General features: G+C 32.0%; 1 protein-coding gene across 2 annotated transcripts; it reads left to right on the plus strand.

Moving 5' to 3' along the window:
* Positions 1-4,588: 4,588 nt before the first annotated feature.
* Positions 4,589-22,310, plus strand: LOC106062456 (polypyrimidine tract-binding protein 1-like). 2 transcript variants are annotated; one of them, XM_056029565.1, is made up of 17 exons: positions 4,589-4,703; positions 12,508-12,535; positions 12,789-12,851; positions 13,080-13,226; positions 13,458-13,601; positions 13,741-13,893; positions 14,111-14,162; positions 14,708-14,766; positions 14,894-15,062; positions 15,210-15,361; positions 16,228-16,261; positions 17,441-17,533; positions 18,097-18,194; positions 18,289-18,398; positions 18,491-18,565; positions 20,019-20,082; positions 21,993-22,310. In XM_056029565.1, exons 1-17 carry the CDS (start codon positions 4,696-4,698, stop codon positions 22,059-22,061), a joined length of 1,518 nt encoding a protein of 505 aa, XP_055885540.1. In that variant the 5' UTR covers positions 4,589-4,695; the 3' UTR covers positions 22,062-22,310. The 2 variants fall into 2 exon arrangements, with proteins under 2 accessions (XP_055885540.1, XP_055885541.1); XM_056029566.1 differs by having other exon boundaries at positions 4,616-4,771.
* Positions 22,311-23,979: the final 1,669 nt, after the last annotated feature.

Genomic DNA, 23,979 nt, shown 5'->3' on the forward strand with positions numbered 1-23,979 from the left:
AGCTTTTGTTCACTAGATTTATTCTAGCCATAGAATCATCTGCACAGGTCATTATATATTATGTGTCTAGAAAAAAAAAAGGCTCATGTATTCTTAAATGTCTTGATCCAAGAGATTTAGTAAATTAGACCTAAGTCTACATTATGTCAAAACCAGATTGGTGGTGATCGAAGGCCTCCTCAGTCACAAAGCGACCATATGCCCTTTTATGATGTTTTCTAGGCGGCGCAACAGTTCTTATCTTATATAATACAGACTGCGTTACTTTAAAAAAGAAGATGATTACGTACGTCCTACGCGTCATGCATTCAGTCATGCAATGACTTAAATGCTGCCATGCCACTGGTTTTCTTGGCTAGCTCAGGCAACCCATTCCATATGCTCTAATAGCAATAGGGAAGAAGGAGTATTTGTACAAATTAGTCCTAGCATATGGGATGATCACGCGAGGATCGAATGTGCCTTTATTTTTGTGTCTTTCTGAGTATTTGACTTGTTCTATTGATGTAGCGTTTATCTGCAGTTTGTGTATTATTTGTTTTTTCTTTATGAAATCTATTATAAGTTCTTTAGTTTTTGTGACATTCATTTCTAGAAAGTTGTCAGTGCACCAGTTTTAAACTCTTCTATTGAGCTTCGATACTGATTGAGTTTCGCCTTCTAAAATAAGACCGACTATGGCAGTATCATCAGCGAGTTTAATGAGTTTAACTGAGTCATAGATGCTTAATTCTTATATGTCATTAGTGTAAAGAGTGTACAGTACAAGAGAAAGTACGCAACTTGTGGAGCATCCGTACATAGATTATAATCTTCTCTTTTAAAGTAACGTCTGTAATTATAAGAAAGCTCACTAACGAGTCAAACATGAATGTAACAGAATTCATGTTTGCTTGGGGCCAAACTTATAATATTTATAGTTTACACGTAATCACTTTGCATTGAAATGTACAGGTTGCGGGAGCTTAACTATAAGAAGTCGTCTACATCAAATCAAAAGACTTGCATCAACTCTTATACATGCTTATAATGTGCGCATGGTGCGGTCGTTCAATATTGGCTAAATAAACTTCCGCCTTGACAATCTTATCGAGTTGTTCATTTATTATTTTACTCTCAATTAAGATATTTAACACTATATCTAGCTGCGGATTACCATGCAAACGTTTCAGAATAGCCTACAAACAGATGACAGTAAATTTCCAGAATGTACAAGTAACGTCTGTATTTTATAAGATAGGCCCTATATAGAAGCAAAGTTATATACCCATTGCAAGCCATTGAAAAAAAATATGCAGTTTGTACCACATACGGAGTCATTTTTCGTCTTATTGTAAGAAAGCTAAATTAAAGACTGATATGTTGCTGTGAAGAATAGAAAAAAGTATTCGGCAAGGGAAAGAAATTGTACTTGACTATGGTGTGTTGATAGCCTATAAGTTGAATTAGTCCCTATTATACGAAGTTCGCCACTTTAAAGTTTGAAGTTAACATTATAAAGCCTTATATTTTTCTAAGCATTTCACTGGCACAGTGGTTATTGTGTTGGCTTGAGGAAGCTTAAATTAAGAGCCTTCAAGTTCGAATTCAGGTCGTTCAACTTTTTAATATTCTTAATTCATTTTGTAAATGTATTTATAAAAGTGATCTCACATTCAGACAGATACCACTTTTTTTAGTTACGTATATATATATATATATATATATATATATATATATATATATATATATATATATATATAATTGTTTCACAAAGCGTCCAAAGCCATATACAATAATAAGCCATTCAATAACAAGAAAATATTTTATTATAAAATACTTTAAACTAAAAAAACAACAACAAACAAACAGACGCAAAGTTTATATAAAGAGCAGTTGTATTATAGTTAGGCTCAGTCATGCAATTAAATTTGTAATAGATCTAGACTAACAATAATAAATCTGAGTGATTGAAATACGTACGTTTACTATTTTTTTTTTACAAATTGTTTTTGTTTAGCACAATTTCATGCTTTTAGCTTTCTCAATACGCTATATTGCGGCTATATGATCCTATCACTTGTCTGGACCAGTTGGAATAGGGGTGCGTGGGGAGGACAGTTTGGTGTCCATTTTTATTATCTTATAGTAGACCTATAGAGGGCCTCGAAAAAATTTACTTTGCTCACATAAAATTTTGGTTTTACGCAGCCACTGTGTATCTCAAGGAAAAAGTCCACTCTAATTTAAATAAATTCCACCTAATATAATTGCATTTGTTAGCCTCCTTCAGTCGTAATGACTATGGTTCATCTCATAGAACACTTTTTCATGTGACTCTTGTGACTTATTTATTTTGGAGAGACACTCTCGTCCACATATTTCAGGTTAAGATGGCTTTCGCTTTGGTGTAGAAGTGCCAAAGGCGTTGTGAGCAAAACATGCACCCGGAGCAAGGTACTTTAATGGCGCCCCCCACCCATTTCCATGAACATCACATAGAAATATAGACTTATAAATAAAAAAGTATTTAATAATAATATAATACATATAGCCTTAGAATGTATTACCTAACTAAAATCTCTACAATAATTTTTCTTTTATACGCCTCTCTGCGTGTGGCTCCCGCTCCCGTATGTGACACCTGGGGCATTGTGCCCTTCCTTGCCCGCCTCACATCTTTTGTTTGGTACTCTTTTCTTCTAATTGCATTTGTTCAGTAAAAACAGTTGAACTCTTAATATATGCTGTAGATAATTAAATAATATATAGAACAATAAAACTAATGCAAAATAGTACTGTAATTTTATAAGGACAAGATAAGATAACTTTTATTGATCCAATCAAATGGAAATTCAGATTGACTACAATTGACAACATCAGCGTAAATACTGTACAACAACAATATAGATGCACATATGAACGACATTCACACACGAAAAGCACATACACACTCATAACCAGCGCTTTATACTTCTCGATGACGACAGAATGTTAATTTTTAATGTTGGGCATCCAGGGACTATTATTACTAAATGTTTTAATTTTCTTATTTGGTACAATCATGTTTTCACATAACTGGATGTACGAATTAACAGTTGTGGTAAGTTCATATGTCTGGGCAGTTGTTTACAAACATGTTCCAATCTGTTTGCTCCAGACAACTTTGTAGCTGTAAAAAAGCGTCGTCAGACCATGACTGGATGGACTGTACTTTGGGTTTTGTTGTATTTAATAATTAATACATTAATTAGAGAAATGGGAATCAAATTGGAGTCTTTTCACTCAGAGAAAAAAATGGTAATTATTAATAAGTGTGAAAAAAACAAACTAAAACAAATAAAATCTATTATTTTATTCATGGTAAACCAGTTACACAGAATAAAATGTCAAAATACTTACAAGTGTGTTATAAAAAATAAAAAGGTATTATGTAATCCTGATATTGATAAAATTGTTTTAAAAATTCAAACAAAGCATTAGAGTTTATGTAAGACATTTTTTTTACAAATCAAACAATAAAAAAAATAACTATTATTATAACAAAAGAATAATCAAATCTTCACAATTACACTTGGGAAAAACGCACGCTTCATATTCCATATGCTAGAACGAATTAGACCAGTGATGCCCAAAATACGGCCCGCGGGCCACATCCGGCCCGCGATGTGGTTCCATCCGGCCCACCGAATCGTCGGCACAAAGTGTAGAAATCTCCCTTCCAAAAAAAAGGTTGAAAAAATGTATCTTTATTTACGTTTGGGCCCTCATTTTTTCGCCGGTGGATCGGTATTATGATCTTTAACATTTGTGTGTTTATGCTTTGGAACTCTGAATGTAGAATCTACCAGGAAAAGTGAACCTGTCTGTACTTTTTTTGTTGAATATGTTAATAAGCCAACATATTTATTTTAGAAAGAAAGTGTCTGGGCTGTTTAATAAAACAGCAACATAAAAACGGCATTATTAAATAAATATGGCGGCATTCTTGGTTTGTGTTGCGAATAAAAGAGTGTTAAACTACGCCTAGAGATTGGAGGATCCATGGGGAAAAGAGACCATAAAATGAGTCGGTGGTTAAGCTACCTACACTGGTACTCACATTTTAAGTCGAGAAATGAAGCTATTTTCTGACACGTAACAAAGATAATTGTCCAATAACCTATTAGCTAAGTATTAAATCCACAAGTTTCTACCAAAATAGTTTCAGAACAATTTTATTTCGTTTTTGTAACTTTTCAGTCATGTGGCCCGCTAGACGAGTGTCGGAAATTAAAACGGCCCGCGGGTCGAATTAGGTTGGGCATCACTGAATTAGACCAATAATCAATGGCTCTTTATTTTCTTGTGCCATGATTAGAGCATGACACAAACATGAATTAGCTAGGAAAATGAAAGACTTAGAGAATTCCGAAATTAACGAGCACAAATATATTAACAAATTAACCCTTAGGACGTAAAAAGAGTTATATTATTAATATTATCTTTAAAGGAACATCTGTTATATATATATATATATATATATATATATGTTTATAAAATTGACAAATATTCTGAGGCATTTTAGTCTTTAGAGATCTACTATATTGGCAACAACTAACCATTTCCGTTTTTTTTATCTTTCTTACTTTTATTTTTGAACAATGACGTCAGATCTCTTCGCGTGTTTCAGCCATCTTGAACAAAGAAATTGAATCTGTGATCGCCGGGTTTGTTATGGACGGGTAAGAAAGCTGCCTTCCAAAAAAGTAACGAAGACCCGATCAGAGAGTGACAGTAATAAGAGGACGTTGTCAGTATATTTTCATATTTAAGTGTCCGTGAATATAGAGTCTATTCGTAAAATTAAAAGTAGATCTTAATAATAGATCTAGATAGTAGATCTAGATCGTAGAGCTAGAAATAGTAGAATCTAATCTAGCAGATGTCTTACTTAATGATAATGAAGTTAATGTCTAATCTAGATTCTAGTTAGTAGACATCTAGTTAGTTAGGACAGTTACTGAGTTAGGCTAGGTCTTCTTCTACGCTTGTCACTACTTTACGACTTTGACTTTGGTCACTTTGGACTTTGACTTAGCCTAGGATTATCAATGAATGTGATTGTCACTGATTAAAAAACTGATTGATTTGATTGTGGTTGTGTTGTGTGGTTTTGACTCAGTTTTGAGCATGAATCCCAATAATCAATAATGTAGGGATGTGAAATAAAATAATTATCTTTGAAAAAACAATTTTTCTTTAGTACATCTGTAACATCATTAAAATACTTTGAAAGAACTTTCCAATGACAATGTTGTATAAATTATGAATGTAAATCATAATAAATGTAAGTTAAACAGTTAGAAAGTTATGATTTTTTGTGGCGTTTTGACCTAACATTGGTTGACATGGAACAATGAAGATGAGAGCGTCTAGATGGCTCAGCCGGCGAGACCCCCCCTGCCCTCCGAGCTCAAAAATTTAAAAAGTTGGAATTGAGTTTCATAGACGATAGATATAGATTATAGATCTACTTATTAAATAAGAAATTTAATAGTAGATCTAGTATTATTAGTAAATTTCTAGCTCACAAAACTTCACTTGTTTGTAATGTCAATATGATAATTATGATAATACTATGGTTTTACTTCAATATTTCAAGCAGAAACTGTAAAATCCCAGAGTGTTATTTGGAACAAATGATTACAAATGTATTTGAGCTGAATCTATGTAGCCAAAATAAATGCAATATATATTGTTTTGATACTAAAAAGCTGAGCTTTGTCTACAGGTACTCAGTACTTTAAGGTTAAGATTGGTATTTAAAAAGAAAGCAATTTTAAAGCAGATTTTTTGGTAAAACTTTACATCCCAGGACCCTAGTTTTTCAGGTCAATTATTTGGCAGCTGTCTATCCGCACGTATGATGACGTACTGACGTGACCTCACCTGCTCGCGCGCAGAGCGCGCCCGGTCACTGCCCTCTCTCCTCTTTTAGTACGTTAAATCGTAGATCTATGTAATATAGATTTAGATTTTTTTGTACAAATTATTCTTGGAATAACTATTAATGTTTAGATGGTATTTTATGTTTTTAATTGGGGAATTTTAATTAATATATTATTAATTAATTATAGACCTACGTAAAAAAAAATATTATAATCTAATCGTGTGTTAACTGTTTTGTTTATTTTAAATACGTATTGAAATACATTTTTTTCTGCCCTCGTTTTTTTTTTTAGAGTATGTAATCTTATTTTTCTACTTTAAAAATAATTATAATTATTAAATATGCAAGCAAAAAATGTGGACAAGATTAGAGGGCGATAGCCACATAGCCGTAGGGAAAGAGCAAACATTCGCATGTATGTAAATAGAATGTATATACGGCGTACCGGCACCTTTTTCAATTTTGGGAAAAAATATTACTTCTCTTGTATTTTAACGTTTATTATTAATTTGTTAGTGAGTACCGGCACCTATTTCTTTAGAAAAAAAAAAAAAAGCACCGAATAGAAGTAAGTATGATGCTGATACCATCCGCTTACCAGGCTAATTGACCCCACTTTTTATTTGAGGGGGGGGGGGGGGGGTCATTATGTCCGTGTTTTATGGCCGACCGTCTATCGAGTTTGATAGCAGACGTGAGAAGAACTATTGCGCCGGAGAACAGAGATCCTATACGTTGGTTATGGTAAGACACAACGCCGACGGGGCAGTAAAGCACGCATAGAAAATAAATAGGAAATGGTGAAAATGTTTCAAATAACTATACAAATGGGATTTTTATATAGCTTATTTAAATAAACACACTTTTTATTTAATTATTCTAATAATTAGCTAGATAAATAAACAAAATCTACGTATCTCTCTTTCTATGCATCCATTTATCTATCCTCTCTCTGTCTAACTTATCTCTCTCTTATCTCTCTCTATCTATCCCTCTCTATCTATCTATCCTTTCTCTATCTATCCCTCTCTCTCTCTACCTATCTATCCTCTCTCTGTCTAACTTATCTCTATCTATCTATCCCTCTCTCTACCTATCTATCCTCTCTCTGTCTAACTTATCTCTCTCTCTATCTATTTATCTCTCTATCCATCTATCTATCTATCCTTTATCTCTCTACCTCATCTCTGTCTATCTATATATCTAAAATGTTTCTTTTTAAAAGCTATACAGTTGAAGATACATGAATCTTTTAAAGTAATAAATGTAGGTTTACATACTCAATACATACAATACATCATGAGCACGCAGGCCATATAAGACAGATGGACATGTTGCGTAACTCCCTCGCCACATGCTAGACTGTCAACATCCACCCATCCCTTCCTATCACCCCCCCTGCTGTTTTTTCATGTAACCCTCACTTAAATGGTCAAATCACACACATTTGGATAACCCACGACAGATTTGCATGATTGGTTTGTTTGTCTTAAGTCACATGTCCACTTTTTAGTTAGGGCAGTTTATTATCAAGCTATCCAACAGTGAACATCGCATCGTCGCTTTCCCTTTTTTATTTCTGATTGATTCGGATACAAAACCCAGTGTGAGTTTCAATCTTTTCAATTCTTTAGTTGTCTCATATAGTTTCATGTCATGACATAATTTAATAGATTCCGTTAGCTTATCTGCTTCTCACTTTCCCAACTGATTATTTTTTTTATAGTTTCCTATTCACTTAATGCTTACTTTATTACATTAGAAGTGAGAGCCACACGTTAGAACTGAATCACAAATATTCTTATATTTGAACATCTTCTAGTTTAGGCTTAGCTTTCATCTCTTTTTTTTTATATCTATATTCGTTTATACGGTTTAAATGCAACTGCAACTTATTTCATTTACATCAGCACTGAGCCTTTGTATTGTTTAGCATATGTCTCCTCTACCGGCTTTAAATATTAAAAAAAAAAACAGTTACATTTTAGTTAAAATGCCGGTAACTCCTCCGTTGTCTGGTTCCAAGTCCAGAATGTGAAAGGAGGAGGGGCGAGCATATGTTGGGCTACACACTACTCTTCATAAACATCTAGCAGTATACCCATCTAGCTACTGTTATTGAAAATGCGTGGATTTCAGATAAATATCTGTACTTATAAGGAAACCCATTAAGTTTAATTTAATTTGAAAATAAAATAAAGAATATGTTGCACATATACGAAACCCAGTATGATTGGTTTACTTCATAGACTATGGTTTACTTTAATTTTAAAGTAAAATTACATTAAATCAATAAATTAAAAAATAATAATTTAGGTCTGTAAAACATTACAAATGAAAAAGAAAACAGTGTCAGCAAAATATATAAATATAGGCCTATAACCTGTACATATATATGATAACGGTACCATACATTTGTGACACAAACAATAAAAAAAAACAAATTAAAAAAATAAAGATTAATTCATTCTCATTATTTATTTTTTATAGCCTTTTTAATTTTTTTTTTATTACATAATATAGATCCAGAGTTTTCATGTCATTAGCGAATGACTAGATCTATCACGAACTATTAGGCCTACATGATACTACCGACACCGTCTAGCCGGTAGTGACCTTGTGACCTGATTACCGTAGCGATAGACAGCGCGGTGCTGCCACTTGCGTAACACTCTTCAAAAGGGTCCTTCGATGTAAAGTTTTACCGATTTTTTTTTGCAAACTACTGAAAATGAATAGTATGTAAAAATCATTTTGGAAATATTACTATTTGTGGTACCATCACAAGTTTGTTTACTATGAAAAATGACAATGTACCTGACAAATGGATAAAGTGGCAATTTCTGTTAAAGAACATTTGTCACTCGTTTGTGCATGACATTCATACTACTTTCCAAACCTACTTGACATTTCTTTTGCACTTGCCAGTAGTCCATTTTCCTTCAAAGATGGTGTTTCGGTGACAGAAAGAGTTTTTATTAAACTCGATATATATATATATATATAATAGCAATGTAGCGAAATTGATTTCTATTCAATGTCAGTTCCACAAATCTGAATCAGGTTTTATCGGTCTTTATCCAACATTTTTTTCTACATTTCAAATAATATTTTTTTTGAGAAAGATGGTTTTCCAGTTTTTTTAGTCATGAAGTCTATAGACTCTAAAAATATAATGTATAATAATCTTATCTAGATTTAGATCTAAATATTACACTTACATTTATTAGATATAAAAAATTTCTAGATCTAAAAGAGAGTAAAGCTGCCTTATCGAAATCCCTCTTATATACCTAATCAAACACTTAACCGTATTTTTAACAATGCATCTTTATTTTGATGGTTATTACAGAAATTCTGTGCTGGTACAGTGCTCGATCCATTTTTCTAATTTTTAACACATTCAATTTTGTATTTAGAGATGTGAAAATCTGGAAATACCATTGTCAAAAATGACGTAAACTCTTGAGACAGCTTTTTTTTCTTACTTTTACATAGGTCATTGTTAAAAATCTATTATAATGCTATAAGGAGTGAATCCGATTACCTTTAATGGTGGAGAACATTTTTGTCTTAGACAACTTTTTGAAGAAATAAAAAATATTTTGCATTGAAAGTATTATGCATTATTTTTAATGATGCTTATTACAGGTAAATTGTATTCTGATATTTCTACCAATTATAACAACTATGTATCACGAACATTGATTACAAACTTGAAAAAAATAAATAAAACTGACCCCTATGGAGATTTTCAGTTTTTCAAACATTTTATAGAAAAGAAATTGTATGGTATTTCATCAATAATTAAATGCATAATCTTGAAGCAAATACGATCATCTGTAGCTCTTGATAGTTTTTAAAGAGTGTTCACCTTGCAATTTTTTTAAGAATGCATTTTGTAATCAAAATAAAATTTGGGCTGCATCATTTTCTTTAAACCACTCTTACATTACTTGTAGCTCTGGACCTCATAATTTCTTAATTTCCTTCAATATTTACATTCTGGACTAGTCTAAACAAGTAAAGTTCACAAATACTAATGAAATCACCTTTGTGAGTTAGAAATTTACTACCAATACTAGATACTATTAAATTTCTTAACTAATAAGTGAATCTATCTTCAATCAGCTTTAACTTTTGACCTGGGGGTATGACTTGCCTAGCCCTGCTTAGCCAGTGACAAAATGTTCTTTCAGGCGTTCCGTTAGTCTCAATGTTAATTTTTGTTTGGTAAAAATGCTAAAAAAAAAATCAATAAAACTTTTCAAATGTTAAACAGTTGAAAGCTTTAGTGATGTACTAAAAAAAAAATATTTTTTGTAAATTTTATTTTTCCACATCCCTACTGTATTCCTCCATGCAAGGTTGTTATTCTACTAGTTGTTAAAGTGCACTGGTATGAAAGCATCCTTTTTTTGACCTTACACATTACTGGGGGTGCTTCCAGTACTAAGGCTATTGTATAGCCCTATGATGCATAATTAAAGATATGACTTCAGGATTGAAAGAACATGTATATTAGACTTCTCTTGCTTTCCATTAAACCTATTCAAAATTATTGATTTAGTATATATAAGACATATATATATATGTGTTTTGTTGTCTTATATAAACACACAAATACATGTTTATTAAACATTATTTCTATATTTTGAATATTTGGCTCATTATTTTGAAATAAATGTAAAAAAAAATATATTATGCCTAAAAACATTTTTTAAATACATAATGTTTGATATTGTTTACAAGGCGTTCAATATCTTAAGGAAAAATAATTTGATGTGGTATCCACTTTGGCATACCTACCCCTCTCCTCTTAGACATCAGATTTTTATTTAAATTATGCGTAATGGAACATGGCAACATATCAATTTTTTATAGATCAATAGCTGATGAGTTTTTAGATATTTTCATTTCTTGGCTTAACATGTTCCATAAGGAAACTTTACTCTAGAATTTCTTGATCTAGTTTAGAAAAGTGGTTCCCAAACTTTTGTCTCGTAGTCCCATTTGCCATGTTTTCCAATTTTTAGACTCCAACTGGCCCAGCTTAGCTAATTTAGTAATTAGACTATGCATTTTTACAAAGCTTATATAAACTCACTCTGTCTGGTAAAATGTTTTTACATGTTAATTCTCCCACCCCCAGTCTGGGATCAAGCTGAAATTTCACACTATTTCTTTTACCTGACAAAATAAGAATTAACTATTGGTAATTTTTTTTTTTTTGGTGTCTCAAACAAGGGAAGGAATTTGTACTTGTGTATAAACTGAATTAGTATGAAACTAACAATAGTTCTGATTTAGGTAGTTAAACTTTTTATAAAGCAATCATGTATTCCCCTTCTCTTTCTCCCTCCACCCCTTTTTCAACTGGTTCAGACAAGTGATAGGATATACACTTAGACTCTTAGGCCTGCCATTTTTCTAGAGTAACTTGTCACAACCATGATCAACATATCCACCACCCCCCTCAATCCCCACCCTTTCCTAATGAAACTTGTTCTTTGTTTCTCTTTTTGTTAAACTTATTTTTTTTTCTAAATAAATAATCTGTAAAACATGCCTCGCTTCTTTGATAAATACTTCATCTGAAATTGATCTATAACATTATTGGAAGAAATGCTTAGGCTAGGCATCATTATTGTTAGGCCTACTTCTTATTTGGATCTAATCTAGAGTTTTGGATGATATATTTACTTAACAACTTAAAGCATCACCTAATGTTTTACCTAACACAGTTACCTTGACTTAGGCTCTAGATAGATCTAAACTCTTCTAAAATCTAAAGTTATCTAAATGTAACTCAGTGCTGTTAACAGCTTATTGGCCCAATAAAATTATTGTACCTTACCTTAAATAGAATCTACTTTAAAATGCTGCTTGCAGACCATTTTTGGTTCATATTTCTATAATAGTTAGTATTTTGAAAACATGATGATCAGCCATTGTTAATAAGATTATATTTAAAAAAAAAAAAAAAGCTGGATTGAATTTCCACTCTTAGTAAACATTTAAACTTCAGTATTTTCATTGACTTCTTTGGGTTGCTTTTTTTCCCCATCACACATTGTTGTTGATTGAAAATTTCCCAAATTTAGGGAATTAAAATTTCTTTAGACTCATTTATACTGACAAAATTTCTTTCCCTTACTTTGACAAAAATTTAAGAATTTTTATTTTCTATTTTTTTTTTACTGATAAAAAATGTTTTTTCCTTTTCAGAAACAGTCAACTTAGTTGTTTTATTACATTTTATTTATTTTCAAAGTCCGTGCTATAAAATCCATTTAATAAACAAATGGTACATGTAACAAAATAAATTATAATATTTATTATAAAATATTTTTTTTTTTTTTTTGAGGATGTTCTATTTTTTTTCACAGTCAAATATAGCTTCAGTCAAGTATTACTATGTATACCGCATCATTAGTACTGTTTAAAAATTTTTTAACCATTATATTTAGCACTATGTCTTGAAGAAAAAGAATTTATTTGTAAACCTAAAACCTTGGGTCTGAAGCACTCAGACTGTTATTTTTACAAAAGAGTAATTTAAAATATAGTTTTCTAATATAATTTTTTTTTTTCAGGGAGCAATTTACATCTATTGGAATGAAGGTATTTTTTATTTTATAGTATTCTTTTTCATTAATTGATCTATAGTTTGATTTATGCATTCTTTGTTATTCATACTTGAAGATTATGAAAACGCTGCAGTGAATATATTTTTGGGTGGCACTATTAAATATAAAGCTAGTGCTTAAAAAAAAAGATGCCAAATTACCTACATTTAAATTTCCATTAAGCAAATATGAAAATAAATATTTTGTTAAAATACTTACAAGCTTTAATGTTATTTATTTTTGAATAGCGTGGCCAAGAAGAAATGATGCAGGTGAATGATGGCATCAGTGATACAAATGATGCCAAAAAGGTAATGTGAACATTGGTCTCATTTCTACCCACTTTAAAAATGCATGTCGACATTAACTCTGTTATCTATATTACATAGTTTGTAATCTTATACAATACTCTGAAATTCTCAAGCCATGCTCAAAATATAAGTGACATTTCATTTTTTTTGTTTTGTTTTTAAATAAAATACTTTCAAATATAAAAAAAAAAACATCTAAAGCACTAACAAATTTGTTTTATGATTCAGCCAAAGTTTGACAATGGTGGAAATCCACCTTCTCGTGTGGTACATATTCGCAGTCTTCCCAATGATGCTGCTGAAACTGATGTTGTTCAGCTTGGTATGCCTTTTGGCAAAATGACTAATGTGCTAGTCTTGAAACAAAAAAACCAGGTTGGTGACACTTGGTAATGCTAAAATAGTAATAATACTTTTATTACACTTTTCTAATATAAAAACTACACTAGCTATAAAAAAATTAACCAAAAATTATTATGTAGTAGCTACGGTATAAAATTTAATACAAATAAAATCAAAAAGCTATCTATTGACCTGGTTTCATATTATTTCAACTATTGAATTTAATTTCAGTTATATTTACATTTATTTTATGTACGTATTCAGGCTTTCTTGGAATTCCAAGAGGAGTCCTGTGCAGTTAATATGGTTTCTTACTTCAAAACAAATCCTGCTCAAGTTCGGCTGAAGTCTTGTTATGTTCAATTTTCAAATCACAAGGAATTAAAGACAGATGCTTCCAATGCACAAGTAAGCATTTCTTCTTTTAACATTTTTTGGTGTGCTTTGAGTTGGGAAATGTGAGGCTTGAAAATATGATACTTTGACATTGCTTTTAGGACTATTGCCTGAAAATATTTGATTTAGACATATCTTTTTTCCCCATAAGAACACCAGTGCTCAAGCAGCCCTTCAAGCAGCCCAAGGTCTTCTTGGTGCAGGTGGAGCTGTTGGTGGTGGTGGTGGTGGTGGGGAAACTACAATCTTAAGAGTTATTGTTGATAATGTCTTGTATCCAGTCACTTTGGAAGTGTTACACCAAGTAAGTACTTTCACAGACTATACAATTGTTTTTTTTATAGTTTTATATAACTTTTGCACTTAAGATAATTTTTGTAATGTGGTAGAACTTTGTAAAAATGCTTATTACATGAGATTTCTGTCTAATAAACCATTGATTTTGTCTGACACTGTTATGTGCTTTGGGAATTTTTTAGTGGTAGGATGATCTTAAGTATATTTTCATCTTTTATTCACAGCTTTTTTCAAGATTCGGTAAAATTTTAAAGATCATCACATTTACCAAAAACAGTAAGTATCAAAGTGAAACTTAAATATAAAAAAAATAAATGTAGCATAATGAAAAGTGCTTTTAAAAAAAATGTGTGTCACACTGTACTGCACATTCAGTGCAATAAACTGGTAAACAAAATAGGCGAAATAGAGGAAAAAAATATGTACAAAATGTTCGGCAGTTTCAAGTTGAGATCTTAACTAGTTTTTGCATAAACACTGACCAACAGAAAAAAAAATATTCAAAGAAATGGTCAAGAATTATTGGGCTCTCTGAAAATGTCCTTAAAAAAATAAATGACCAATTCAGAGATTGTGGTTCATTGTTGATTGGTTCATTTCTAGTCAGTTAATTTTTTTGTACAATGCTTGTACAATTTTAATTATAAGTGATTTTCCACAGAAAATTGTTTCATGATTTGGATTTAATTTTTTTTTCTATGGATTGAGGTTAATAGGATTAAGCTTTAATTTTCAAATTTGGTCACTTCAGTGTAGATTTAAAAGGATTTCAACACTTACTCTCATTTCTTGGCCTCACATTGTGTACATTCTCATTTCAGATACATTCCAAGCTCTTATCCAGTTTTCAGATCCTATCTCTGCAGCTACTGCTAAAGATGTGAGTTACCTATTTATATTGGGTTGAGTTTAGCACATTAGCTTTAGTCAGTTTTTTTAAATCTTTTTTTTTTTTCCATTATTTCTGAATAAGTAACATTTATGTTATAAAAATTTTTTTGTTACAGTCACTTGACAATCAAAACATCTATAATGGATGCAATACTCTAAAGATTGATTATTCAAGATTGACAAATCTCAATGTTAAGTACAATAATGATAAAAGTCGAGATTTTACACGTCCAGATCTTCCCACTGGAGATGGAATAGACAATGGCTTACCATTGGGCAATCCAGGTTTGAATATGACTATTCATATATTGTAGACAAAAGACACTCTTGGCATTGTTATGATCTAAAATAATATTAATATATATATATATGTGTGTGTATTTTATGTTTATCCAATTTTTAACTTTTTTAATGATTTGGCTTAATATTCAGGAGGAAATTCGATGGGGCTCGGTGGTCTTGGAGGAGGTGGTGGTTTTAACTTTGGAGGAGGTAGTCAAATGGGCAACAGACTTGGCAATCTTCAAGGGATGAATCAAGGCAATGGCAGTCCTTGTGTTCTTGTTTCAAATCTTGATGAAGAGGTTAGATTTTTGTTCCAATATATCTTGGATGTTTGAGTTGTATAGACACTTTCTAGATATTTATAACAATTTTATGGATTAATATTTAATTGAATAACTTTTTTAAACCCGACTACAAATGGTAAAATTCTATAGTTATAATGTGATTTTATATTTTTAAAATTTTAACTGAAACAAGTTTAATTGCGAGCACACCTGATAGCTAAATTATTTTGTTCTCTGCTGTCAAAGAAATTAGTGCATGAAAAGTGCATGACATGATTTCCTAGAAATTTTAAAATTTTAACCGGATAATAGAAGCTGCATGTTAAGCATGATTGTGAAATACAATGATTTCTAGGCCTAAAAAGTAAAATATTTTTAAAATCCTCTTATTGAGTAATTTACTAAATTGGTTTATTAAACTTTCTCATAATTATGGTGTGCCCAGTTTGATGTTTTGCGTTAATGTAAGCTTTATTTGTGAATCTTTTAATATGTCTGTGCTTGTTATTGTTTATCAGGTAGATTCTTGACACCAATATTACTTTCATTCATAAAATACATTTATATATCTAAGGCTATAAAGATTCACTTAGCATGTTCTCTAACTTGAGATTAGAATTATTCATTACTTATTTTTTTATCTCTCTTTTTGTCTCTTCTCATCTGCCCCATCCCCATGTCCCTGCCATTAAACAAAAATCATGCCTGCTCTCACCCTGATGTGTTGCTGGACTACCTCTTGTCTGATCTACACACCTGACCACATGCTGCTGCTGTTGCTGCCTACTTCGACTGAACTGACTCTACCCTACTCGTCACTTTGTCCCATGCTGCCTTGCCTTATACAAACTTAAAACCTTGTTTGGTTCTGCCTTTTATAGAAGGTTACACCAGATGCACTCTTTATACTGTTTGGTATGTCATGTCTTTTCCAATTCTTCTTTTAGTATCATTTTAAAACAAATTAATCTGTGTCTACAGTACACACAAACCAACAGACTAAAATCTAATATTAATTTGTTTATATTTTACAACTTTCTATTGAATTCACACAATGATTCTATCTTTTATGCTGAGTCCTACAGTCAACAATGGAATCATCATCTCTCTTGAAGATAAATTTTCTTGTAGAGATTGCAATAATGACTGTTAAGCATTCAATATTTGTCAACCTCATTCTTATATTTATCATTCATTTCTTACTGAACTCAAGTGAATGTGTAAATTTGTATTGAGTCTTTCAGTATCTTGAACCTCATTTGTGATAAGACTTATTCAGGGTAATTTTTTTTTATTAACAAAGTAAGTTGAAGAACAAATGTCAATTTTTAATATATTTTGTTTTTGTATATGTATTTCAAAATATTTCATACTTTTTGTGTGTGTGTCCATTTGACTAGTTCTGGAAGTAGTTGTGCACTCTGTGCTTAATGAAGTAGATTCAACTTTCAATTGGGTCTGGCTCTTCTGTATATATGTGCTATTGGTCTCAATTAAATACTTGATAAGCAAAGAATCCTCAAAAAAACTTTTTTTTTTTCAAATAAGAATCCATTGTCATAGATTTCAATGATTCAATTTATAAATAATGTGTTTGAAAACCACCTGGTTGTTCTTTTGGTATTCTTGTGAATTTTGTATTATATACATGAAACACTATTTAAAAAAAGAAATTGTTTATAAAGATAATGATCATATGCAGGTTACATTGTTGATAAATATTCTTGCTATTAGTAAATATTACTTTTTTGAACTCATGTCAGGAGGTAAGTTGTTGTTTTTTTTCTCACTTGAGACAAGTAATACAATCTGCAACTTATAAACTGCACAATTTAAATCCATCGTAGTTTAGTGCATGCATTCAACTTTTCTGGCTTTTAAATTTAAAGTGTTTAAATGTGTTTTATGTTTGCAATAAATGCTAAATTTGCATACAAATGTCTTTCTATTACATGTCTCATAGGTCAACACTGTCAAAAAACAGAGCATATTTTTCCCATCTTAGTTCATTATTAGTTCATTGTTTAGCATTAAAAAGTTTCTGGGCAGCAAAGAAAATTAATGTAAATGTCTCTATTTGTCGAACTGCTCTAGGTGTGTATGGTAATGTGCACCGTGTAAAGATATTGTTCAACAAAAAAGACAATGCTTTAGTCCAGATGGCTGATCCATCTCAGGCCCAACAGGGTAGGTCATCATTAAGGTCTCTTGAAAATCTTAATTGAAAAAATTAATGACAAAAGTCCTAAAAAAAATGTTTTAAAGTAAGTCTTCATGTATAGTACAAGTATCATTTTATTTACATTAATTCAATTTATCATTGAATTATGAAATTAAATGTAGTAGTTTTTTTTGGCTTTGAGCATTACTAAGTATGTGACAATATGATTATTTTGAGTGAACATGATAGTCACCATTAAACGTGACCAAAATTTTATGCGACAATTCTTACATGCAAGCTTTTTTTTTGGGATCCTTTTTTTTTTTTAAAGAATTAAAATGAATTTTTATAATGATTTTTGTATCCATTTCAGACTTGAAGACATTGCCTAAAAGTTATGAAAAAAAATTCTACTTAATAAAGTTTTAACCTTTTATTTAATTTTATTTTCTTCCTTGAAATCTTTTCTTTGGAATAACTGCTTTAACAAATTCACAATAGCTAGGGAACATTTGGGATGTTGTAAATTTTGTTTTTAAGTATTGAATTAAAGCTTTAAAGAAGTTACAAATGTTAAAATTTTGTTTAGCTATCACATACTTGGACAAAGCCAGACTATGGGGTAAACAGTTGAGAGTAGCACCATCAAAACACCAGCTGATACAAATGCCTAAAGATGGACAGTCTGTAAGTCATTATCTCTTTTATAAAAAGCTCATTTTTTCTTTCTATGATAATCAAAATAGAATGTTAAACATTAATTTACCTTTTTATATTTTAGGATGCAGGTCTAACAAAAGACTTTGTCAATTCTCCTCACCATCGATTTAAAAGGCTTGGGTCTAAAAACTACATTTTCCCCCCAACTGCAGTTTTGCACTTGTACAATGTGTGAGTATAAAATTTATGATGGGTTTTATATGCCTAAATGAATATTTTATTTTATAGCTGTTGAAATGAAATCATATTTATTTCTCAATTAGGGCTACACTTGAAGAAGATGATATTCGTAACATGTTTTCAGAGTTTGGCAATGTGAAGTCGTTCAAGTTTTTCAAGTAAGCTGTTAATATATTTTTTTATTTGCCATGATCTACGTCTGATTATTTGTAAGGAGGATTAAAGATAAGAATGCTTCATCTCTTTCAGAAAAATTAACATTTAGCAAAATCATACAAAAATCTTAGCAGTATTGGTTTTTTTTTTTCATTGAGTTGTGAATTCCTACAAATAAAATTGTCCCTTTTTTCTAATTATGTAAAATGAAAATTCTGAATGTATAATTTTTTGTTTGTTTTTGTTTACTTTCCTCCCTGATATGTAGATTTGGGTTACTAATAGTAAGTGCTAATGCTTCATGTATTCAAACCAATCTTTTTCCTGACAAAGTTTCTAGCACACTGGTTTCTATAAAAAGAAATGCAATTTAATAAATAAATTATGGCTTTTATATAGCACTACTTTCATGCTTATAGCATGCTCCGAGCACTTTGATCCAATCTCAGTTGTGGACCAATTGGGGGGAGGGGGGTATCTAGGAGAAGGTTTTCCCGTGCTGCCTTCAGGTGCTCAGTAAACACAACTCTGCCTGAGTCAGGTGTCGAACCTCAAGCCCCCTTCATAGGTAGCCAAGCCAATTTGAAGCGCACTTAAGCCTCTCGACCACGCTTCCCATAATAATTAAAGACTACATATATACTAGTATATATATTTACTTTACAATGACACCAGCAGTCCTGGATGAGCAAGGATTAACTCTGGCTTAACTTACTCTCCGTAGTTATCTTCCACTCTCTGACTTATTCATTTTGCTCTCGTGTATTTCTCAACCCTGTTATTATTAAATTAAAATAATTTTTTTTGTTACCAGAAAATGTTACATTTGGTATATAATTAAAGGGGTATGCACACTTTTTTTTTTAGATAAAACAAAATTGTTTATAAACCAAAAAAAAAAAAATTTTCAATAATGGAATTAAAACTTAGATCAACTGTCGACAAGTCTCTTTAAATTATATCTAGGCAATATTTTCTGACCGAAATAGAGCTAAAAGTATTATAGTTATTCATGTTTTATCAAAACTTAATATATATAATATATATAGAACCTTTAAATTAATAGTCTTGAGGTCAATATCCCATGTTCACACTTCTCAAAAATTAATATGAAAAATAGAGCCTTTTTTTCCCGCCACTTTTTAAAACCATCATATTTGGGTAAAAACATGAAAAATGAAAAAAATCCAGATGGAAACTATTCAAGATTAAATTATAAGCAATTAAAAACATTTTGAGGGTAAAAAAACAAAACAATGACTTCTTAAACATCTACCAAAATACCTTCATAGGCTGCAGAATGGGGTAAAATCAACGGCAATATCGTTGATTAGGAGAGAAAGAGAGGTCAACAAATGACCTAATTTCTCTACATCAAACTCCCTTTTAACTTTTTAATCTATGTTACTATTTTATTCAAATTGGCTAATCATTTAAAAATATTTTTTTTATTAGCAATGATCGCAAGATGGCCCTCATTGAAATGTCAACAGTGGAGGAAGCTACTCTTGCTCTTATTGTAAGTCATTATTTTTCACTAGTGTTATTTGAAATGAGTATTATTCTGTTTCCATCATTTATTTAGTTTTTTTATTTCAATAAGAAACAATACCAGGTGACAGAGCCTTGCTCGTTTGAATAAATTGAGGAAATATATTTACTTATTTTGGATGAGTAAAGACTCCCTATTCAAAAAGTTGCTTTCGTGTTCTTTTAGTTCTAAATGTCAATATACATGGCAATTAGAAAAAAAAGAGAAGGATGATGTGGCAAACTATGTGGGTCACAGCTGATGCTGCGTAAGTACTGCACTCGTCCTTAATCAGCGGACTCGAAGACAAGGCTTGTATAAGGCCCATCAATTGTAGCCTTTTCATCTGCCTGCATTATAATGACTCCCCACCCCCACAACACATACAGTACTTTTAAATGGCGAAAAAAATTATGGTAAAATGTTTTTGAAACACACTAACTTCCATAGGTCAAGATTTTGTTTTCAAAGCAAATTCCCAGTTTCGTTAGCTTAGAATAATTAACATAGTCCTACTATGCAGGGTAATATTTAATTTTGCTGTTCAATCTTCAAAGTCTACTGTCCCATACCAAAACAAAGGAAATAGTCATAACACAGCTTCTCTACGCCTTACATGCTCACACTGAACATGATCTTCAGCTCAAGGTCAACGAATTTGCATACGCTGCCGCCTCTTTTGGTTTAACATTAAATCTCGGAAAAAACTGAAGTTATGTTCTAGAAATCACCCAATAAAATTTACTCAATCCCAAAGATCACCTTGAATAGACACCTTCTTAATGTGTTAGACCACTTCACAAATGGGGAAGCATAGTATCAAATTGCTTTTAAGGGAGGTTGATAAGGGCCAGCAGTGCTTTTGGATGAAATAAATCACTCTGCCTGCCTACAAAAATCAGTGTCTACCAAGCAGAGGTTCTCTCACTCCCTCTATGTGGATCTGAGACATGGGTACTTTACAGAAAGCAACTAAGACTGAATGTTTTCATCCAAGATGTTTGCAAACAGTGATGGTCTTGCGAATGCTGGTATGAACTTCTTATTGTCCAATAGTCACACTGGGTAGGGCACCTATCCTGTATGGGGGACGAACATATGCCAAAGGCAATCTTTTTTAAAGGTGGTCATCACAATAGAGATGCCCCACGGAAACACTTCTTTAGAATACTAACGCAATGTTTTTAAGTCTCTTAGCAAAAAATGCACCATTTTACTTTGTTACAACATAGAGATTTTGAATCCCTTTTATGTTTCGCACTAAAGCCATAATGACTATACTAATTGCAATATTATTATAGCTTTTATATAGCGCTACTCTCATGCTTATAGCATGCTCAGAGCGCTTTGGTCCAATCTCATTTGTGGACCAGTGGGGGGGAGGGGGTATCTAGGAGTTTTCCGTGCTGCCTTTAGGCGCTCAGTAAACACAACTCTGCCCGAGTCGGGTGTCGAGCCTCGAGCCCCCTTCTAGGTAGCCAAGACAAGCCAAGTTCATGCGCACTTAGCCTCTCGACTTCTATGAACTAGAAGTTACACTGCAAAGACTTTCTTCAAAGCTAATAATAGACCAATAGTTTTACGCAAAAGATGGAGTGTAAAATAACTGGATGTGAGTTGGGGGTATTAAGAAACTTTCTCTTCTAATTGCCATGTACGATTACATTTAGAACAGAACACTAAAGCAACTTTGCAGATTGGTAGTCTTACCTGATCGTTCATTTTGGTACCGGTAATTAAAAAAATATTTTGAAAAAGACTGCTGGTATATTTTCTTATTTCTAGTACTATATATATAACCTTATCAGTTTTTAGCTTGTGAACCCAAATGTTTGCTGTATCAATGTAAATGTACTTACAGAAGACTTAAACTCCTTCCCAATTTCTTTCCTCCTCAGGGCTTGCACAATAATCAAGTAGGAGACAATCTTCATTTGAGGGTTTCCTTTTCAAGATCCACCATTTAACTTCTGAGCTGTTTGCTTCAAGGACTGATTCGAAGAATGTGTAGATGCCACTGACTATTGTTTCTCTCATTGTGTTTCCTATCTGTTCATATCCATTGATCTTAAGTGAGACTGAAGACTTTTTACTTGCTGTTTGAATGAAATCATGGTTTTAAATTGTCGTTGTTATATCAGTGTTTTATATTTTATTTTATATGACGTTCATGTAGAATTGAACATTGATTTCTGTAATAAAATATTTGAATTGAACGGTGTTTTCTCTAATGTACAAGGTTTTCGGTCTTTCTAAAATGCTGCAATATGAATTTACAACAAGTTAAGATTATTACAATCTGTTATGGTTGATTTATTGAATGTTCTTAAAATGAAGGCATCTTTGGTGTTTTTTAGATTTAAACCATAGTCTGCAAAAAAAGTGGCATTGTTTGATTTCTTAATTTCATGGACTGAATTTGATCTGTGTTGTAAACATTTTATCAAACTATAAATTTCTGATAAGCAACTATTCTGTTGCCATGTGCTATTTGAGTAGAAACAAAAAGTGCAAAGGAAGTCGGGGAGCATCATTGACCAAGTTTTCCAGCAAATACTGGGCAAGTAACGTATGGTACTTAAGCTCAGTTCAAGCTGTTTTAGATGTGAAGATCTCATTGTTATTATATTCGACAGAAAATGACAATTCACGTAATGAATGTTTTGTTCTGATACCGGCTAGATGACCATTCTAGTGGGGGCAAGACAAAACGCTGTATGACTGCAAGTCTTTACGACTTGGTCAGATATAGACTGGATGGATGGTGTGACTGAGCAAGATATCTTTAATGTAGTAGAAAACTTGTGTGCCAACTGACACTGTTGGATAATGGGAACAATACTTGAATGTTCGTGGATAAGAATTGAGTACCTTGAATCTGCAATAAAAAGCCAACCCAGTCTACTACAATTACAGAGATGAATAGCCACCTCCCCATAGGCATCTCTAGGAATACTCATAGAATTGTATAAATCTTTCACTGAAAGCCTGTGGGCTTGATGATGGACCAATCCTATAGGATAGTGTTGTTAAACTATTAAACTTTGATACAAACAATATTCTACTTCTATGTAACTCAGTTAACAGTGACCACACTTTACTAAAATTTCACATTTCTGGCCTTTTGATAAGCAAAGTACAAAATCAGTGGATCTATTTCTAAACTTTTGGCTGTTTCACTTTGAATGCAAAGAACAGTATGTGCAGACACATGTTTCTGTATCAAAGAACTTCTACAATATTTGTTTATCCATCGCAACTGTGAGAATGCCCGCTCTTCTGAAGCAACTGTCGCAGGCAAATGGAGAAATCAAATGAACGCTGTGACAAAGATTAGAAAACTTGATAAAAGATAGTTGTCTACTGACAATAATTTTGAATGCCCATAAAATCTGTCGTGTAATTGATAAACAATGACATCGATCGTTGTAAATTGTGACTTGGAAAGCCTATGCATCTTGAAATATCTCTTCACTAAAGACTCGATTGGACTATAAACTGGATCAACAATCCAAGTTCGAGGTACTTGAGAAGCCTCATTTTTACACTCTCATAGTCATTTCTCAAATAACTTACTTTACTATTGATCTTGTCCAGCTGACGCATAGCTTTATGTAGTAGATCTTGCTGCTCATTTGTTTGACACAGCGTTGATTGCGCTAACAATTTTGTACTCGACTGTAAGCAGAACAATAGCGTCGAACGTTTCTAATTTTACCCACGTGCTGCAGCTTCCAGTCTTCCTTTAGGGAGTAAAGCATCAACATATTTGAATCTCGTAGCTGTTAGTTCATCATTCCTTGATGATCATCTTGCTGGGCACATTTTTTTAAAAAGTGTCTTAGAAACTTTGCTCTCCCTATTGGAATTAAAAAGAACCCAGCC

Source organism: Biomphalaria glabrata, chromosome 5 (genome assembly GCF_947242115.1).
Source record: "Biomphalaria glabrata chromosome 5, xgBioGlab47.1, whole genome shotgun sequence".
NCBI classification, from domain to species: domain Eukaryota; kingdom Metazoa; phylum Mollusca; class Gastropoda; family Planorbidae; genus Biomphalaria; species Biomphalaria glabrata.

What these genes read in the sequence shown, in the direction of transcription:
- LOC106062456 (XM_056029565.1), top strand. An exon ending in CTTTGGAAGTGTTACACCAA is followed by an intron (nt 13,894 to 14,110) that starts GTAAGTACTTTC and finishes TTTTATTCACAG; the next exon opens with CTTTTTTCAAGATTCGGTAA. An exon ending in GTTTTGCACTTGTACAATGT is followed by an intron (nt 18,399 to 18,490) that starts GTGAGTATAAAA and finishes TTTCTCAATTAG; the next exon opens with GGCTACACTTGAAGAAGATG.